Source organism: Panthera onca, chromosome B4, assembly GCF_046562875.1.
Source record: "Panthera onca isolate mPanOnc1 chromosome B4, mPanOnc1 haplotype 2, whole genome shotgun sequence".
Taxonomy (NCBI): Eukaryota; Metazoa; Chordata; class Mammalia; order Carnivora; family Felidae; genus Panthera; species Panthera onca.
In genome coordinates this window covers 127,803,467-127,824,583 of record NC_138345.1, presented here as the reverse complement: position 1 = coordinate 127,824,583, position 21,117 = coordinate 127,803,467, and the positions used below count along the sequence as shown (strand labels likewise).

At 46.5% G+C, this 21,117-nt stretch overlaps 1 protein-coding gene across 3 annotated transcripts in view; it reads left to right on the top strand.

Annotated features, from left to right (window-relative positions):
- The window catches only part of LARGE1 (LARGE xylosyl- and glucuronyltransferase 1), a 541,763-nt gene that overhangs the window by 243,889 nt on the left and 276,757 nt on the right, over positions 1-21,117 (top strand). For all 3 annotated transcript variants that reach the window (XM_060656501.3, XM_078449495.2, XM_078449496.2), the window contains exons 3-4: positions 346-647; positions 17,223-17,305. In XM_060656501.3, coding sequence (XP_060512484.2) covers positions 346-647; positions 17,223-17,305 — 385 coding nt within the window. The remainder of the gene's footprint in view (positions 1-345; positions 648-17,222; positions 17,306-21,117) is intronic.

The following is a 21,117-nucleotide window of genomic DNA, read 5'->3' as shown; positions in this document are numbered from 1 at the left end:
TTTCTCCTTTTCCTCTTTCCCTTCCTCCTGCTATTTCTTCATATTCATGTGTGTTTTATCCAGAAGAAAAACGCCTACCAGGAAATGTGCCAAGGTGGGAAAAGACGACAGGGTATTTAGTTAGGAAAAATTATGATTGTCTTCTCTAAATAGCATGTTACTTTTTATCACCTCCTAAGTCATTCCGTTCTCAACTCTGTCCCCAGGTCAGTCTGGACGCATCTCTTGGTCACTCACTTTGGATCCACCTTCCCTCGTGAGCGGAACAGATGCGTGGGGTGCGGGTCGGGGCTCGCGGTGTGCTTCGTCGCGGTTAACCGTCCCCCGGTCTTTCCGCCTCCCCAGATGGGAAGCCGGTGTCCCTGTCTCCGCTGGAGTCGCAGCCGCACAGCCCCCGGTACGCGGCCGCCGGCCAGCGGGAGCGCGAGAGCCTGGAGGTGCGCGTGCGCGAGGTGGAGGAGGAGAACCGCGCGCTGCGCCGGCAGCTCAGCCTGGCGCAGGGCCGCGCGCCAGCCCACCGCCGCGGCAACCACAACAAGACCTACTCCATGGAGGAGGGGACCGGGGACAGCGAGAACCTCCGCGCGGGCATCGTGGCGGGCAACAGCTCGGAGTGCGGGCAGCAGCCGGTCGTGGAGAAGTGTGAGGTAAAGAGCACCCCGGGGGCGGTGGTCCAGAGGCCAGCGGCCCTCACCCCTCGCAGACGCCACCGGGAAGCACCGCCAGGTGCCCGCAAAGGGCTGGCATTTTTGACTCGGGCCTACGTGGGAACCCTGCACGGTCGCTACTGTTGCCGTGTGGCCTGGCCAGTCGATTAGCCTCTCTGAGCCTCAGCCTTGCCATCTGAAAAGTGGGTATGGGAAGGCCTCCGGCACAGAGAGCTTACGAGGAGCAAAGGGATGGAAACCACCGCTTCCTTCTTTGCGGTTCCTTTTGACCCACTCAGGGTCTCTACGCCTAGTTGTCTTCCTGGGGACACCTGTTAATTTAGACTACGGTGTGAGTGGTGTACCTGGAGTTGTGGCCTTGCTGGGCAACAGTTCCCTTGGCCACCTCCTTCCTCACTTAACGATCAGTTTCTGGAGAACCAGAGACCTGTTACTTCTCTAAGGCAGTGTCTTGAACTTTTACAACTGAATATCCTGCCCCCCACTTTTAGAGTATGCTTTCTGTGTTAGTAACTCTTTGGACATTTGGAGAACTTACCCGCCCCTTCTCCCTACCGGCCTCACCCCTCTTGTTTGTGCATCTGTGCTTCTGTGTGCACTGAAGGCAATGGCATGCACGTTCATTTCCTGCTTCTCCCGCTTCCCAAGGACAGGAATTAGAGCACCCCTGTTAAGAGCAAGGCCTTTTGTGACCCAGACAAGCCCGAGTTCAAATCCCAGCTCTGATGGTTTCTGCCGTAGGTGCCAGAGCAAGTTACCTGACCTCTCTGAACTTCAGGTGCCTCACCAATAAATTTGAGAAAATAATTCCTGCTTCGTGGGGGATTTATGAGAAGTAAAAGGGATGGGCCATATAAAGCCACAGACGGAGCCTGGTTCTTAATATGTGTTCAATTGTGGTTAACTTTTATTGATTTGGGTTAGATATATTACCTGCTGTTGCTTTATTCCATTTCCTGGCCACATTCTCAGAATGTTAGACTTCAACCCTCCTGAAAACACTTGGCAAAAAGCAACATGTTGTCCATGTGAGGGGAGTCCTGTTCTGTTGCTCATACTGCACTCAGGGAATGTAGGGCTTGCTGAGCAACATAGACTCAGGTCTGGGAAAGGTCAGTGGTGAAGGAGGAGAGCCCTTGGGCTGGGAGGATTTGTCATGGTGTCTCCAGCCTGGATGAGGGGTGGAGAGGTGGACACAGGTAGATGGAGGCTGTCCAGTGAGAAATGTACATGAGAGTATGAAGAATAGGAAGCAAGGCGAGAAAGAATGCAGGACATGGGGAGCTGGTCAGGAAGCACAGACAGACAGCCTGGGCCAGGACATGATCGAACTGTATTTTCATTCATTCTTCCATTCTTTCGTCCAATAGTTACTGAGCCTCCGTTATGTATCCCATGCTGTTCCCTGTGCTGGGAAATAGCAATGAACCAAACTCCTCTTGTCTCATGTTGGGGTGGGGCGTGGAGGAAGAAATGTTTAAGAAACATCGAGTTGGGAACATTAGGACTTGTTAAATGCTGTGTGTTTATTCAGTCCTGCCTGCATGCCTGGTCCCATCCACGTAACCTTCCACTGCCATCGCCAGTGGCCCGTGGTACTGAGTATCTCTCTTTTACATCTTCGAAAATGGGGACTCGGCAGTATTATCAACTTCCCCCACTTTAGGCTGGTCTGGGAGGGCTGTAGTTTTGAGAACTTGTATTCTTGCCTTGGAGAAGGCTTGCTTGCTCTCTTGCATGTTGTCTGCTCTCAGGTTATGGCCCAGGTAGGAGGGCCCAGAGGGAGGAAGTGTATTTATGCTGTTATGACTGAGACCCACTCAGCTGCCCGAGCATCAAGGAGGTAAAAAGTGGAGATGGGAAAGGAAAAGAAAAAAGGAGGACACATGTAGAGCAGAGGGAGAAAATGGGGGGCTTTCTCTTCCTACCACGGTCTGTCTGGCCAGCAGCTCCCTTCCCCCCGTTCAGTTTTCAGAGATGCACCTCCTATTTCTAACGAGGGCTCTGCCTGGAGTGCCTTGCAAAATCGTGTAGGCAAAACAGCTACTGAAGCTGGTGGTACATTGACCTAAATCCTGACCCCATCGCAGCTTCACAGCCATGTGGCAACAAGCAGGTTTTATCATTTTCTGTGTCTCGATTTCCTCATTTGTAAATTACCAGTAAAAAAGATAAAAATCAAGCTCCTGCCTCGTACTATGTCAGGGGTGACGATATATATTAGAACTAGAGGCAAGCTCTAAAATGGTTGTTATTGGCATTAGATTTCACTTTTAAGTGTCAAAACATCCCAGCTAACCATGGCTTTGAGTCTTCTCTTGAAGCTTAAGAAGGCTGGAGACCTTTTGAGTGGGGATGTCTGTTTTAGGGATACAGGCTTCCTTTATGTTTCGCTCAGCTTGCTTGACTGGCTTCCCAAGGGGGTCTCATTGTCCATAATGACTGTCCCAGCACTGGTCATATCTGTGCATGCCATCCAGCAGGCAGGAAAGAAGCAGCGTTAAGGCAGGGCATGTCACCCTCCTTTAATAACACGTGTTAGACATTTCACCATCTGTTCCCCTTGGAGCACGTTGTGGAAAAACATTACTGCAGGGCTGTTGGCAGCTGCCATCTAGCTGCAAGGGAGCCGGAAAAGTTGGGTTTTTATCCAAGGAAACCATGTTCTCTGCTAACATTTTGGAGCTCTGCCACTCGAGAGAACAGATGTTAGGGTTACAGTGAACATTGCCTATCACATGGGTTGTGCCCAGACTCGGTTGTGACTAGAATTGGGTACCCAAAATGCATCTTCTTGGGACCCACCCTCAACCTATTACTTGAGGATCTCTGAGTGCAGGCTGCAAGAACATGGGCATTAAAGAGATCTGTGCAGGTGATTCGAGATAGTGGGGCATGTTTGGAAGCCGCTGCTTGAAGGCACAACATAAACGATGGGGTTCTCTGTATCCCTTTGCTCTTTGAAAGATAAAGTAGCACCATAGGAATTAAGATCTTGGGATTGTTGATTCTCATCATAACTTCTCTTTTTAGTCTTTTGACTTGCACCTGGGAATTAAGATTTCTTCATTTTTCTTTGCTTTCCCTGTGTGTCTTGATAATGTTACTTCTTAGGCCCTTAAGGTTGGTTTTGGTAGAATTATCTGTGATGAAACCCTGGTCCTGTTCAGAGTTTCCGTAGATGACTTTGAAAGTCTTCATCTTGCTGGCATCTTGTCTCAGCGTGGTCTCCTGGGTCCACATTTACCATGAGATGCTGACTTCATACCCATTCCAGTATAAATGCTTTCTCTGTCTCTATCACTCGGTGTCTTTAAAGATTTCAGTGAAGAAGCCATAGAAGCAAAGAAGAAATGTCAGTTAGTGGCGAGTGGCGTCAAAGTAGAAGTCTCCCTTCGTCACGACACTTTGCGATTACAAGCGGCAAAGCTGGTCCTGACACCCTGTCAGAGCACAGCGCCTCATAACCGAGGATGTTGTCATCCTCTCTTGTTGCACTGAAACTTCTCTGGGGTATGACAAGTATTTCTGAAAAGTCTTCTGTAATGATGCCAGGCTGTCAGCCGAGATATCTGGTGATGGAAACAATGGGCCTTCGCCAGTCCCTGTGCCCTCTTATCGTTCCTAATTATGTGGCCTTCAAATAGCTGTCCATTTTATTCTTGCCTTTCTCTGTTGTCAGGGCAATTCTGTTTCAGCAAGGCACTGGTTTTTGTGTGCCATGGAACTTGAAGCAGAATAACCCTCTTTGATCTCCACTCGGGCCAGCGTGTGTGTGGCTCTGTGTATTTTTCTTGCATTTCTGGTTCTGGTGTATTCTGAGAGTCCGCTCTGGTGCAGCTGAGAAGTCACGGAACTTGGAATCCAAATTCCTGACCAGGTATGTTTGCTTTGTCAGTCACTAGTCATGTGAGCTTGGGTGATTCAGTTACCCTCTTGTAGTCTATTTCATCATTACGAAATGAGAGTTATAATATGTTCTTCCCAGTGCAGTTGTAAGGCCGAAACGAGATAGCGGCTGGGAAACTAATTCTCCAAGAGTGTCACATATACTTACTCTGGGTGGTCCACTTTCCTAATGCTGCCTAACACACACCTAAAATGTAATGGCTTAAAACAATAGTGATCATTTTATTAGCTCTCTGGTTTTTTGGGGTCAAGGATTTGGAAAGGGCTTGGGTGAACAGTTCTGGTTTGGGGGTCCCTCATGTAGTTGCCATTAGTTCGTGGCTGGAGCTGAGCAGCGAGGGCTGGAGCAGTGGGCTCTGACCCAGCATCCTTCTTTCCTGTTGTAGACTCAAGGCCTCTCTGTGTCTGCCCCTATGGCTGGTTTGGGCTTCCTTACAACATGGCGGCCCCAGGGCAGTCGGCTGCCTCTGTAGCAGCTGAAGACTAAGTTACAAGTACTCCAGTGACCAAGATACAACAGAAGCACTTTTTATGACTTGGCCTCAGAAGTCACACAGTATCACTTCTGCTGATAGTGTAATCTGTTAGTTGAAACTAGCTCAAAAGCTCACCCAGTTTCGTGGGTAAAAGGATACACATTTCTCATCTCTCAGTGGGAGGAATGTCAAGCATTTGTGGATATACTGTAATATGGCAACAATTAATATTGTTATTATGGGAGATCAAGTGAATCGTACTCTCTGATGTGAGACCACCATTAGGGAAGTATGCCTCTCCTTCTGCACTGTGCTTTGAGCTTCATTTCTTAGTATTAATGTAGTAGTAATAAAAGTTAACATTTACTCAGCCTTTAAAGTAGATCAGACACTATGCTAAAATTTACATAAAATATCTCATTCGGTCCACACAGCAGCATACTTTGTTTTACCCATTAGAAGGCTGCTAAGAAAGGTTCAATAATTACTTCAAAGTCATACTGCCTGGAAGAGGCGGAGGTCAAATTTAAACCTAAGCAGTTTACTTCTAGAACCTGTGCTTGGAACCATTGCACTCCCGCTCTGTGAATTAGAGTGCCCGGGACCCACACTTACAGCCCCAGTCTGGCAGGTGCCCCACCTTGAAGGCTTCAGGGTGACCAGGCATGATGGAGGTCATCTTTCCCTTGGGGGCTACAGTAGCCCTGTGAGGGATACTCATTTCTCAGTAGGTTGAGGCAAGGGTATGTCTGTTCTTATAAAAGAAGTTCTGTTTTAAATTGCCTTCCAGATTGTGACTGCATTTGTTAACTTAGTAGAGGTGTACTGTTTTACGTTAGGCATTATGTTTATAAAACTTGACATCTTGCAGCTTCATTTTCTGGGCCCCTAACTAACTATATGGTATTTCGATCTATTGTTTTTACTTTGAGGATTTTATGGAATAACTCAACAGTAGAGGGCTTGCCTGCCATCCTCCTGTATACACGTTGCTCTTGGAAGATGCTGTTGCAACATTTGGATTCAGATTTCATTAGCTTCATAGGCGGTCTTTGGGGCTCCTTCAAGGATGTAAATCTGCTAAAATATCTTCCCTAAATGTCAGGCCTTGGAATTAGGGAATGGGTACAACTGGAAGAAACTTAGTAGGATTTTCTTACGTGTTGATTTTCAGGGAACCCTAGCTCCTACAGCGGTAACTTAGGTTACCTCCTGTCCCCGAATCTGGTAATTACTGTTTCACACCAACTTATCCCCCAAACCCAATGGCTTCAAGTAACAAGCATCTATTTGTCTTACAGTTTATGAAAGTCAGGAATCTGGGGGCAGCGTAGTCGGACATTGTGTCTGTAGTTTTCTCATGGGGTTGCAGTTAAGATGTCTGTGGGGGGGCTGTGACCATCTGTCAGCTTGACAGGGACCTGCTTCAGAGACGGCACAGAGGCATGGCTGGGACCTCAGTCCCTTAGGGTTGCTTGAGCGTTTTCACATTATAGCAGCTGGCTTCCCCCCCGAATAAGTGCAGAACAAGGCAGAAACCACAGTCTTTTTTTTTTATGATCTAGCATTGGATATCATATACCGTTACTTCTGCCCAGTGCTATTGGTCATACAGACCGACCCTGATACAGCATAGGAGAGATTATTCAGGGGTTACACAAGCTGGCAGGGATCTTTGGAGACAGTCTTGGAGGTGGCCACCTCACCGTGACAATGGCAAGGGGCCCTGTCTCCTGCAATCTCTTGTCTGTGCTTACCCTGGAGCAGTCCTGCCTTGATCTCTTTTCTATATTTTACTCTCTTACTATATTTTATTTCTAAAATGTACCATTAAGAACAACAAGTAAAGGTACAACCCTCTCGTGTTAAAGATGATGAAGCTGAAGTTGAGCAAAATAAAGGATCTGTCCTAATTTTACACAGTTGCCACCAAGGCCGAAATAACGAATGATTCCAGTGGTTCATTTCCACGTTCCTGTGTCTTCTGCCCTCTTGTATGGGAGGAAGGTGAAGGAAGCACCAACGTTTGACACAGCAGAGGGAATTGGGCAGCTCCAAAAGCCCTCTTTTCAATAGTGGGGGAAAGACTATCCCAATCCTTACTTGAAGGAGAGTTGGGGATAAGGGCAGAAGGAAAAGAAACTGATGTCTGACTTTCAAGAATATTTAAGGCTCAATACCGTGAAGGTGGCGGACCCTTCAGCATACTGTAAACTCTTACATTAATAGTAACACTACTGATTTCTGATACATCTCTCCTACTTACAGGATGCCAGGCTCCTGTACGATGATGAATCATCTCAGTTAATCTGTCCAGATTTCTGTGAGTTGAGAAATTTTTACCCCTTCTTTATAGATGGAGACACTGAGGTTCCATTAGGTGCTAGTGTATCTTGAAAGATGGGGAGGAGTTTGTTAAGTGAGGTGAAGGACTAGGGCGTATTAAATCGAAGGCACATTACGGAAGCGAAGAAACCCAGCGAGCCATCCAGCTTGACCGGGGCACGAACACCACGAAAAGAAGCGGGCAGGGCTTTTGGTGAGAATGATGCTAACCATGTCTGCTTTCACTTTGTGAGCAAGTGTTCGCTATGTGTGTGAGCTCCTGCACTCAGTCATCCTGAATTTATAGATGTGGAAGCTTGGGCTTGGTGAGGCTACGTGGCTAAAAAGTGTAGGTCTACATTATAAATCTTCTTTGTTTTTAATTGTGGTACGGCAGAGCCACTTAACATGAAATTTACTCTCTTAAAAAAGAGATGTGTGTTTCAGTAGTGATAAGTATATTCACACGGTTGTTCAACAGATCTCTAGAACTTTTTCATCTTGCACAATAAACTATATCTGTTAAACAGCAACTCTCCCATTTTTCCCTCCCCCTCCCCCCAGACCCTGACAACCACCCTTCTGCTTCCTGTAAATGTGTCTACTTTAGATACTTCATATAAATGGGGCCAGACAGTACTTGTCTTTTTTTCTTTTAATGTTTATTTATTTATTTATTTATTTATTTATTTATTTATTTATTTTCAATATATGAAATTTATTGTCAAATTGGTTTCCATACAACACCCAGTGCTCATCCCAAAAGGTGCCCTCCTCAATACCCATCACCCACCCTCCCCTCCCTCCCACCCCCCCATCAACCCTCAGTTTTTTCTCAGTTTTTAAGAGTCTCTTATGCTTTGGCTCTCTCCCACTCTAATCTCTCTCTTTTTTTTTCCCCCTTCCCCTCCCCCATGGGTTTCTGTTACGTTTCTCAGGATCCACATAAGAGTGAAACCATATGGTATCTATCTTTCTCTGTATGGCTTATTTCACTTAGCATCACACTCTCCAGTTCCATCCACGTTGCTACAAAAGGCCATATTTCATTCTTTCTCATTGCCACGTAGTATTCCATTGTGTATATAAACCACAATTTCTTTATCCATTCATCAGTTGATGGACATTTAGGCTCTTTCCATAATTTGGCTATTGTTGAGAGTGCTGCTATAAACATTGGGGTACAAGTGCCCCTATGCATCAGTACTCCTGTATCCCTTGGGTAAATTCCTAGCAGTGCTATTGCTGGGTCATAGGGTAGGTCTATTTTTAATTTTCTGAGGAACCTCCACACTGCTTTCCAGAGTGGCTGCACCAATTTGCATTCCCACCAACAGTGCAAGAGGGTTCCCGTTTCTCCACATCCTCGCCAGCATCTATAGTCTCCTGATTTGTTCATTTTGGCCACTCTGACTGGCGTGAGGTGATATCTGAGTGTGGTTTTGATTTGTATTTCCCTGATAAGGAGTGACGTTGAACATCTTTTCATGTGCCTGTTGGCCTTCTGGATGTCTTTTTTAGAGAAGTGTCTATTCATGTTTTCTGCCCATTTCTTCACTGGGTTATTTGTTTTTTGGGTGTGGAGTTTGGTGAGCTCTTTATAGATTTTGGATACTAGCCCTTTGTCTGATATGTCATTTGCAAATATCTTTTCCCATTCTGTTGGTTGCCTTTTAGTTTTGGTGGTATTATTTATTTTTGAGAGAGAGAGACAGAGTGTGAGCAAGGGAGGGACAGAGAGAGAGGGAGGCATGGAATCCGAAGTGGCTCCAGGCTCCGAGCTGTCAGCACCAGAGCCCAATGCGGGGCTCAAACTCACAAACCGCAAGATGATGACCTGAGCTGAAGTCGGACACTTAACCAGCTGAGCCACCCAGGTGCCCTGATGCGCATCTTTTTCAAAACAATAATTTTACTTCTTGTTTGTTTTTAAATATCTTGGAGTAACTAATATCCATATTAATTAATATCCATATTAATTAAGCAATTAATATCCAACATCGGTATATATAGCTCTACTCTACCTTTAATTTTTTTAATGTTAATTTATTATTTAAAAAATTATTTTGAGTTTATGTATTTATTTTGAGAGAGAGAGAGAGAGAGCATGAGTAGGGTAGGGGCTGAGAGAGAGGGAGAGAGAATCCCAAGCAGGCTCCGAACTGTCAGTGCAGAGCCCAACATGGGGCTCGAACTCGCAAGCTGTGAGATGATGACTGAGATCAAGAGTTGGACGTTTAACTGAATGAGGCACCCAGGTACCCCATTAATTTATTTATTTTTAATGTTTCTTTATTTTTGAGAGAGAGAGAGAGAGAGAGAGAGAGAGAGAGAGAGAGAATCTGAAGCAGGCTCCAGGCTCCGAGCTGTCAGCACAGAGCCCGATGCGGGGCTCAAACTCACGAACCGCGAGATCATGACCTGAGCCAAAGTCGGACATTCAACCAACTGAGCCACCCAGGTGCCCCAGTACTTGTCTTTGAGACTAGCTCGTTTCACTTACCATGACGTCCTCAAAGTTCAGTTATAGTGTGAGACAGGATCCCCTTCCTTTTTAAGGCTGAAAAATATTTCACTGAATGTATAGCCCACATTTTGTTCATCCGTTCATCTGACACTGGACACTCGGGTTTGCTCCCACCTCTGGGTATTGTAAATAATGCTGCAGTGAACGTGGGTGTGCAAATATCTCTTTGAGACCCTGCTTTCAGTTCTTTCGGCTATATACCTAGAGGTGGGATTGCTGGATCATATGGTAATTCTATGTTTAATTATTCCAGAGAACGCCATATTCTTTTCCACAGCAGCTGTACCATTTTATCCTCCCAGCAATGGTGCACGAGGGTCTAGTTTCTCCACATCCTTGCCACAGATTGTAAATCTTTATGTATCTGATAGTCTGCTTCCTCTGCTGGGGAAGTTGACTGCAAAGTGATCACCAAGGACTTGGCAAGAATACATTGTGTGGCCGTTTCTCCCCCCACCCCCACCTCTGCCTCCCTGTCCTGTAGCACCTCTGGCTTAGTGCAATGGTAAGACACACCTGAGACGGAGTTTCATGTGCGGTCTATGAAGGTGTGCCCTTGGGACCGGCGCCTGAAGGCTCTGTGGGGTTTGTTAGAGGTAGCTGCCCCAGCAAACACTTCTCTGCAGGGAAGGTAGTTCCTGGCAATACATACCTCATTGAAGGGGCGTTTGGGCAGCATATCATGGCGTGTCCACCATGCTTAGGTGATTGCAGTAGCTTCCTGACCTTTCTGCTTCCAGCTTGCTCCTTCTGCCGCCCTCCCCGTGCACCTGCACACAGACATGCTCTGTTCTCAACGGGCAGCTTGAGTGATTCTTTAAAATAGAAGTAGGATTGCTTCACATTCTGTGTCTCCCTCTCTCTCTACCCCTTCCCTGCTCATGCTCTGTCTCTGCCTCAAAAATAAATAAACATTAAAAAAACAAAAACAAAAATAAAAATAAAATAGAAGTAGGATCATGCCATTTCTCAGCTCTGAACCCTCAAGTGGCTTCTCTTTTCACACACAGGAAAAGCCAAGTTCTTCCAAATGGCTGTGAACTCTAGAAGGTCTTCCTCACCTCCTGGCTTTCTTCTTGTGGACTGGTTGCCACGCAGCCTGGCTCCCTCTTTTGCTCCAGGCTATTTCCCCAGCACCTACAGTTGAGTCTGGCACATAGTAGGTGCTCAAGTCTACATTTGCAGAATGGTTGCAGGTTTGGCGAATGTGGGTAGGCTTTTGGCTCAGGCAGGTCAACCTTAGGTAGGGGTGTAACACACACCATGCGTGGCAGGTTCGTTTGGGGCTGTATTCAGACAGTACACCTGCTCCAAATCCTGGTTAGACTTCTGTTGACTCACCCTAAAAATCAGTCTGCCCCTTTAATATGTCTTCCACATAACATTTGGATTTCTGATTGGGTGAGGGTACTCTGTTCTTTGTAACACAGGAAAATCCTAAAGTGGACCAGAAATATGCAGGATGGAGAACGCCTGGTGGTTCATTCGTTTGTTGTGCGTTTATTAGGCCTTGGCTATGGAGAAGGTGCTCGAAGTCCCCAGTGCAGGGGTGGCCCTTCCTGTCCTCATCCTTGGCCCTGTAGCCCCCGTGGTTCCACCTGCCCTTCCTTGCTGAGCCCCTGACAGCTTGGGTCCCATTACAGTCAGGAGATGTCTACTTTTAAATGGTTTTTAATTTTTTGAATGTTGACATACCATAGGAGGTGTTCTACCTTTATTTTCTACAGGATGGAGATAATTTTGTCTTTTGAGTCCATGGTTTTTTGTATTTAGAGAAAACAGAGTTCGATCACTGGCTTCCCAGAAGAGTAGGGATGTCCTGGAGGTTTGTAAGATGATATTAGATGGCTTGTTAGCAATACATTGCTTTCATTTTAATAGTCACATACGTGTTTTATTGAGACAGGGTGGTATGGGTTTCACAGCAGGACTGTGAATTCAACCCCTCGGTTTGCCACTGACTGGCTGAGCCAGAGACACTTAGCCACCCTGTGTCGCTCACTCGTCATCTTGGAATTTGGAAAACGCTGGATGTTAGGAAGACTGCAGAAATCCCCCCGATCCATGCTTTCACTTTCCATGGTTACAGTTGGCCGTGGTCAGGCTGTGGTCTGGAAGCAGATGGTCCTCCTCCTGATGATTCGTCAAGTCAGTGGTAGCCTAACGCTGCGTCAGAATGCGCACGTCATTCACTCATTTCATCTCTGCATGTAGCAATCTTATCTTCTTCCTTCATCACAGGAAGAGTGAGTACAGGACAACATGAGACTTAGGCCACATTTATATAACTTATTATAGTATGTTGCTATAATTATTTTGTGATTAGTTACTGTTGTTAATCTCTTACTGTGCCTAATTGATAACTTCCACTTTATGGTGGGTATGTATCTGTAGGAAAATACATAGTATATTATAGGGTTCAGTACTATCCAGTTTCAGGCGTCCACTGGGGGTGTCTTGGAAAGTATCCCCTGTGCACTATTGTATATAGAAATTCTACACTGCTCTTAGACAGGATTCACCAAGGATCAGAGAGGTTACGTTACTTGCACAAGGTCACTCAGCTGGCCAGAGGCTGAGCTGCAGCCACCACCCAGCTCTCCTGAGGGGGTTAAAGCACAAAGATGCTGAATAGCTTTTCTTTATGCTGTTGAGGCATTTGGTGAACAGCATTACTTCACGAGGTGCACCTTCTTGCCCTCACTTGTCTGCGTACAACAAGCCAGTGGGGCGCCCATTTTTATGTCCATTTTACAGACAAGCCAGTGAGGCTCAGGGACATTGAATGAATGCTCCTCAGTCACAAAACAGTAGCTTAGCCTTGATGTTGCAGCTCAGACCAGATCTCCCCATGAACCTTCTTCCACCTCTGTTTCTAGCTGTGTGCTTCTCCCCAGCTGCCTGTCCTCCTGGAGTCCTGCCTCCCCGCCCCTTGCTCCCCCACCACACAATCAGAACGTGGGCTCAGCCTGACTCCTCACAGCACATTGTTGAAATGGGGTTCCGCCCTCTCTCCCATCACACAGTCTCTCTCGCAGTGTTGCTGGGGGGAAGCACAGCTGGGCACAGTATTAATTACTTCTGCTGGGGACATACCTTGCCTTCCATCCCTTAATTTTTTCCTATGTTTCTTTCGGGATAGCAGGAACTTTTGCCCTGCGTCCATATTTGAGAAGATAACCCTGTGGAGATTTTTCTTGTGTGTGTTGGGGTTGGGGGAGGGGAGGCCAGAACACAGAGAATGTTCTTTTTCAGGTTCTCTTGAAGGCTAACACACAGAGAGTTACAAATCCCAGGTGGCCCTGAATGTCAGGAGTGACAGTTGCTCTGGTCCAATCACTGGAAGGCCCTCTCCTCCCTGAAGCCAGCTGGTACCCTTTTGGCCTAGATGGTGCAGGTTGCTCTAGGCTGCAAGGACTCTGATCTCGTCAACATAGGATCCTTCCCAGTGTTTGATGGGGTTGTCTGGTGAGCTGTCTTTCTCCCTCTTCTCTTCATCCTGGGGGACTGCTTCACCTTTCCATCCAGCTCAACATAGTGCCTGGCATATCAGGGACCCCAGGAATGCCCATGTCATGCCTGAATCCTTCTTATAAGTCCTAAAAGTCGATGTCACTCACTCGAACCTAGTTCAGCTACATCATGTCTTCAGAGGCAGCTTGTGGATGTGCTGAGTGCCAGATTCAGGACTAAAGGGAGTGAGCACGAAGCTTCGTGGGCTTCCTCAGAAAGAACTTTTGGTCCATGTGTCTGAGAACTTTGTCAAGCTACTTAAAGTTTATACATACAGCTTCTACATTCTCAAGTTTGTTACATTGGTGCTCTCCTGCCTTTTTTTTTTTTTCAGCTTAGGGATGGACAGTTTATCTATGAATGCTTCAGAGTCCTCTGTGCTTCCCTTCCAGCCACCGGAACCAATGTGAGGCTAGGAAGGGTCACTGGAATTGGTCAGGCCCTGGCAGGAAATCAGTGGCACTCTTGAAGGAGGCAGGAAGGGTTTAAGGCAGCGCAGACATGCGAACTGGTGAGGGTGGTGAAGCCACCAGAACCCCTGGGCCCGAGGGATAGGAGACAGGTGGTCTAATGGAGCCCAGCAGAATCAGAACTCAGGGGGAGGGTTTCTGACAGGTGCAGGGGATCTGATCTCTCCTTCCGCCTGCCCTCAGGCCTCCCAGTGACCAAACTCCACCAGAAACCAGAGGCAGTGGAGCCCAATTATTCAGTCTGTAAATGTCAGGCACTTAGGCACAGAGCAAATTGAAAGACGGTAAGAGTGAGTTTGGAGGCACAAATTAAGATCATCACCCCAGCCCAGTCTGAGCTTTGTGACCAGTAAAGGTAAGTATGACATCTATATAAAATGTAAGCAAGTCTTGATGACTGGCCAGTGGTCACCAAATCTGGTATTTTAGATGCTTCAGTTTGATGGGATGAATGTCCAAGTAGTTTGGCCATTGACCATCTTTTTTTTTTTTTTTTAGTTTAGTTTATTTATTGAGAGAGAGAGAGCACGCACAGGAGGGACAGAGAGAGAGAGAATCCTAAGCAGGCTTTGCACTGCCAGTGCTGAGCCGGATGTGAGGCTCCAACTTATGAACCGTGAGATCATGACCTGAGCTGAAACCAAGAGTCAGATGCTTAACCGGCCGAGCCACCCAGGTGACCCTGGCTATTGGCCATCTTTAAGTCACCACAAAGAGACACTTGAAACGTGGGCTTTGTAGCTTCAAAACCAAGTTATCATGGTGAGACCATATTTGTGGCTCTGCTCTTTCAAGGGACGTTCATCCCTGTCCCCCTACTGTCTCTGCTCTGAAGCCTAACCGCTGACCCATTCTTGGCATTCACTCCCACACCTCCAAAAGCTGGGACCACCCAGAACTCTTCCAAGAGCATGTTCACAGTGCTCCAATTTTCTGCCTTCCTTGGTAGCAGGGCCTTGCTGCTACGGCTCCAGATGATGAATTTATTCATGGTGGCAGGTGTATTGGATGAAACTAAAGAGATTGGAAAATTATGTAAAATGTTTGAGAATGTGCACGCTCGTGCTTTCATTTAATGGGCCCATTTTAAAAGGCCCCTGAACCCTGAAGCCAAGACAAAGTTTGATATCTCAGAGGCCGCATGTTTAAATATTTGCAATTGCAAAGAGCTTGATTCAGCGTGCTTTTATCCATTCTTGTCCCCTTCCTGGTTATGTCTCCTGCGTGCAGGCATTTTCCTATTCATTTCCTTCGTGATTTAAACGGTGATGGTTGCATCCGCATAACAGTCTTTCATCCCGAGTCTTTTGGAGATATTATCCAGAGATAAGTGATGGTGTCTTCTCTTCATTTTACAGGTGGAGAAATGAAAATATGCATAAATTAGACTGAGTCAAGGTCGGGTTGGCAGCTTGTGGGTCTGAGTTTCCCTGTACCCTCTCTTTTTCTTTCTAAAAGCAGGGTTTCCTCACAACAGCCCTGTGACCTTTTGGGCAGGGTAATGCCATGTTGGGGGGCTGCCCTGAGCCTTGTAGGGGGGTCAAGCAGCATCCCTGGCCTCTGCCCACTCAATGCCAGTAGGCCTGCATACACCAGGAACCAGGAGTGACAGCCAAAAATGACTCCAGTCACTGTCAGATGTTCTGGGTAAGGCAGAGGGGGATGAATTTTGCCTCCTGTGGAGAACCATTGCCTTCCAGCAGAGTAATTTAAGGTCCTGGACACGAGAGATTGTGAGTTCATTGGTCTGAGGTGGGGCTGGGGCACAGGGTGTATTTTGTAAACCTTTCAAGTGTTTCTGATGTACTATCAGGGTTAAGAATGTCTGCTCCAGAATTCGAATCCCATCTAAGCCCGAGTAAACTTCCCCTGGTGATGTTATGAGGGGTGGGGGTCCGGGGGGGTGGGGAGTGTGGTAAAGTAGGCCTGGGAACCAGAGGTCATTATCCTGAAAGCCTGTCGGGGAGCAACCAGGATATCAGAACTGCTTTTTTATTTTTATTATTGTTTTTTAACTTTGTACTTTGAAGTAATTATAGACTTCTAGGAAGTTGCAAAGGTAGTACATAGGGTCAACAGAACTGTGTTTTGAACTGGCTGATGAGAATAATGGGGAGTCCAGAAGCCATGCCATGGGGAGAGGGCTGTGAGTAGTTCTGAAGGTGGAGAAGGCACCTCTGGAGGCCCCTCTCTTAATTAAGTATTGGGTGCTAGAGGGAACGTGCTCGTTCTGCAATACTCCCAGGACAGAGCAAGCCTGGGGTGGCTGTTAGGAGGCTGGTTTCAGTCCAAGGTGGACTGTGCTTCGGCGAAAGGTACAACGTTGAGAGGCATGACCCCTCTATTCTTTGAGCTGTTGTGAGAGGCTGGATGGCTTTCTGTAGGGGCTGCCCTAGAACAGGGTTTCCCAGTCTTTGTCAAGTTGCTACAGCACACAGGGTAGCCGTGCCTGAGGGGCCAGCCCTGCCTGGTAAGCCTTAAGACCTCGCTTCAGGACATGAGTGACTTTGTCCCCTGTAAGTCACTGACAGCACACCAGGGTGCCAAGGGGACCCCATTTGGGAAGCCCAGCTCCAGAGAACATCATCGCCATGATCGGAAGGCTGTGTGCCAAGCGCCATATTTATTCCACTCTTGGTATTGTTCCCTTATGTGCTCCATGACCTCCCGCAGGACGTGCGTCATGGCCCTTGTGTGACTGTGAGATGCCACACCTTTCCCAGGGTCACCCTGGGCTAAAGGAGGAAGCCAGGATTCCTTTCCGGAGCCCGAGCTCTTAACTGCTCAGATGAGATGCCCCATAAAGTCCCCTTCACTTCTCCTGTCTTGAGTTCTTGGAACGATGTCCCAGCTGGCGCCCTTATAGATGTTCATTGGTGTCTTTGCCTGGTCAGGCTCCCCTAACCCGAGTCATCTTGTGAGAACATTTCCCAGCTCTGAGCCATCACTTCTCAGTCTGAGATCCCTGATTGTCACTGCTTCCTTTCAGGGTGTATTTCTTTCTTCTCTCATGTGACCAGTTGTCATTGTCCCCCAGCTTGGGGGCAGGGGACGCACTGTTTGCCTATGTGAGCCGATTGCCCTTTCTCTCGTCCCCAAAATGTAATTGAAAAGAGCCTTAATGGTTTCCAAATGATGATAGCTCCATAAACCAATTAAAAAGGCCTTAATAAAACTCTCTCAAGTTATTTTCCACAGCTGCAGACTATGCCCTTTGTTTTCTAATGATCCCAACAAGAAATGAGGGTGGTTTTTATTTTTCATGTGGTCTGGAACACCAGGAAGGGCCTCTTCCATCTGTTTAACTGCTCGCCCGGTTTTCTTTGCTTCCCAGACAATCCACGTTGCTATTGTCTGTGCCGGATATAACGCCAGCCGCGATGTCGTCACCTTGGTCAAGTCTGTCCTGTTTCACAGGTAAGCGCGGCCATTGTTCTCTGCGGGCTTGTGCGTGGGGCCGGGGCGCGTGGTTCATGCGTGTGATCCATCCATGTTGCTGCCTGCCTGCACACTTCCTCTGGAGAGAGTTAAAGAAGGGCAGCATTTCTCATCAATCACCGAAGCTGCTGTGAAAATATGCTTTTTGTCTGAAACCCTGGGGAGATTATTGTGTTAATAATGTTTAACGGGAGCAGTTAGGTGCTGTCCCACAACGTTTAGGATTATAGCTCTTAGACCTAAAGGGACCTTCAAGGACACTTCAGATTTGAGACTTCCATTTCTTCATTGGCTTCCTCTCCCGACAGTCACCAGACCTCTCTGTTTACACATCCCTGTTGACAGGTTGTGTTATGGACTGAATTGTGTCCCCCTAAAACTTAACCTGCTGGAGCCCTAGCCCCTACTCCCTCAGAACGTGAGCTGTATTTGGAGATTGGCCTCTAAAGAGGTAATTCAGTTAAATTGAGGCAATATGAATGGACCCTAATCCAGTATGACTGGTGTCCTACTAAGATGAGATTGGGAGACAGACTTATGCAGAGGGAAGACCCTGTGAGGACACATGGAGAAGACCCCCCCCCATGTACAAACCCGGGAGAGGGGCCTCAGGAGACACCAGCCTTGCCAGCATCTTGATCTTGGACTTCCAGCTTCCAGAACCATAGAAAACAAGTTTATTTCGTTTAAGCACTCCCAGTCTGTGGTATTTTGTTATGGCAGCCCTAGTTAGCTCACAGAGGTTGCTTGCTGTATTCCAGTTGTAGCCTGTCCCATATCTGGGCATTTCTAACAATTGGAAAGTCCTGCCTTATATTAAACTGAAATTTTCCAACCTGTAGATAATGTGTGTGGGTCCTCGTGGATCCCCGTGGAACTAGCCACACAAAGGACAGGTTTCTCCTCCACCTGGAAGTGATTCTGCTTCTCCTAAGTCCTCTCTTATCCAACTTAAACTCCTGCCATTTGCTTCTACTTTTTTACAGGACTTTTCTTGTGTTTGTTTTTTTTCCCACTATTTTGATTGATTGATAGATTGATAGACCTATTCAAGGTGTATCCAGAATTGAGTTTGTAGTTCTAGCCAGTATCCTTGGCTCTGTTCTAACATTCTTACCCAGGGTTTAGATAAAGCTTATTCATGGCTGTGGCCAAGATGCAGAAGGTTCTGGGCAGTGTGAATGATCACGAGAAGCTCTTAGATCTCACCTGAACAGAGATCAACGTCACCTTAATGCCCGACTCTAGCTGTCAGTGCTGAGGTCTGCATAATCTCCCTCCTGCACTTGGCCTCCCAGTCCCAAAAGATCCAGCCTCTCCAACGCCAGGTGATACTTTAAAAAGGCAAATCTGATTTCTTCAAACCTTTTCTTGGCTCCTCCTTGTGGACGGGAGAGAATTAAACCTCTTCACCGGGGTCTGTCTAGACCATCAGGACCTGATGTGATTCTGTCTCCTCCCCTTGCTGATACTTCACTCTCCAGAAACATTGACCTGCTTGAATTCCCACCCTCTCCCTGCCTGTTGTCTATTTGTCCATTTCTCACCTCCTCCAGCCTCTTCCTCCTCCCAGCCTGGCAAACTTCTTATCCTTCTTTTTCTTTTTCTTTTAAAAAAAATTTTTTTTAACATTTACTTAATTTTGAGAGAGAGACAGAGAGAGAGAGAGAGAGAGAGATCAGGAGAGGAGCAGAGAGAGGGAAACACAGAATCTGAAGAAGGCTCCAGGCTCTGAACTGTTGGCACAGAGCTCAATGCGGGGCCCGAACTCATGAACCATGAGATCGTGACCTGAGCTGAAGTCGGCCACTTTAACCAACCTAGCCACCCAGGTGCCCCTCCTTATCCTTCTAACAAGAGGCCCACCTGTACCTGTTAGTCTGGGCTGGGGCTCCCCTTCTCCCAGCCCATAATACCCTGTGCATCTTTCTGTTACTGGACTTAGTACATTGTATTTTATTTCTGTATTCATGTTGTCTTTTGTAGTCGAATATGGGACTTCTGGGGACAGCAACCATGCCTTATATTTCTGTATTCTCAGTATCTTAGCAAAGGACTTCACATGTATTAGGTGCTCCATGAATGTTTACTGGTTTAACAAGTGAATCTGGGGAACTTCATTAATAAATAACCTGAAGATAAATTTATTCAACCAGTTAACTAATAGATCCAGCTCAGACCTGGTTCAGCTACACATTCATGCCACTCTACAGCTGAGTGATTTTCAGCAGGTCATTTTAACCCTTTAGACTTTCATGCTTAGGTTACTTACCTTTTGCTGTGAATCAGTTCACCCCGATATTTATTAGATTGAAGACAAAATTTATTAGCTCAACTGCTTAAACTGAACTCACCTGGGCGGGTCTTTTGGTGGGTGCCCTGATGTGCCTGTAGTCAGGTAGCAGGCCCACAAAATGTCAGATTCCCTAATCTGCACCCAAGAGCAGGAGATTCCCTGCCTTCCTCCCTGCTCAGTCCCTGCCCTGGAGTGGGGAAGGGGGAGCACTGGGTAACCAACAAGTAGAGAATGCGGTCGGCTGATGGGAGGGGCTCTCCGTTCCCTCCTCTTACCTCTGCCAGGTTGGTATTGGGATTTCAGTTGCTCCTCTCAGGAGGAAATGGGAATACCAAATAAAGATACCAATAAAGCCCCAAGTGGGGCTCCACCTCATGTCTTCTGACTTAAAGTGAGATACCGTTTCTACACCACCATCACTCCTGTGCGTTGTTTGAGACTCCTTGTGGTTCTTCATCCTTCATCTGCTTGAAACCGGGCATTTTGTCCCATAAGCACTGAATTAGATTAGTGGTTCTCAGCCTTTTTGTGTTGGTTTCTTGTCACCAGTAAAAAACTTGGGTCCCTCCCTGATTGGGGGGAAAAGCCCCCCTGTTAAGAGAAGAGTATTCGCATGATTACAGACAGTCAAATGTGCTGCCTCTCAATTATGGCTCATGTTAAAGCCATAAAAATGTTTTGTGTTGCTGGGTGTAAATATTATCGCTGTTGCTTCGCTACAAATCAAATAATTCCAGTAGTTGCCGAACAGCTTCGCTACAAATCAAATAATTCCAGTAGTTGCCGAAACCCTAAGGAATCCCATTGAGTGTAAACTTTTACTCCTACAGTAACTGCGCAGCACAAAGATGTTACATTTAAAAATAGCAATAGATTTATAATTGGCTGCCAATGGCATGCCGTGCTTTGGTGGCGGCCTGGGGATTTGAGAAGAAAGCAAATTCTTAGTATGCGTTAGGAAAATTCTGCACCCCACGTCAGTGAGGACTTGATCTTCACCCAGATGACCACTTAAATCCCTCCCATCCTTGAAATTCTACAAATGAGAATGTCTGTGGATTGATGTGCTGGTGATAATGACTGAAGATACCAAGACAAAAGGACTTTTGAAAGACTTTCAGCTCAGAAAGTCCAGCTATAAATAGCTTCACTGCTTCCGAAGCACGTTATGGGGATTAACCAATACATGGTTATAAAATATTTTGGCAAATGAAGTACCTTTCTAGTGTTAATAATAATGTAATAATAGTGGTGTAGGATGCTTCTTTTGGCTTTCTCTGTTAATTACAGCAATTAGATTTATTTTCCAGACAAGACTTTCAGCAAATTTTCATTTAAGGCTTGCTTTGTTACATCAAATCAATTTTACTTCTGCAGTATGCCTGGTGACAGTTGACATAGTAGACTTTAAAAGAGAGTAAAAGAGTGATATAGGCACTCCTATATACTCCTACCAGAACCAGAAATTGCTATAACCTTTTTGGAAAGAAATTTT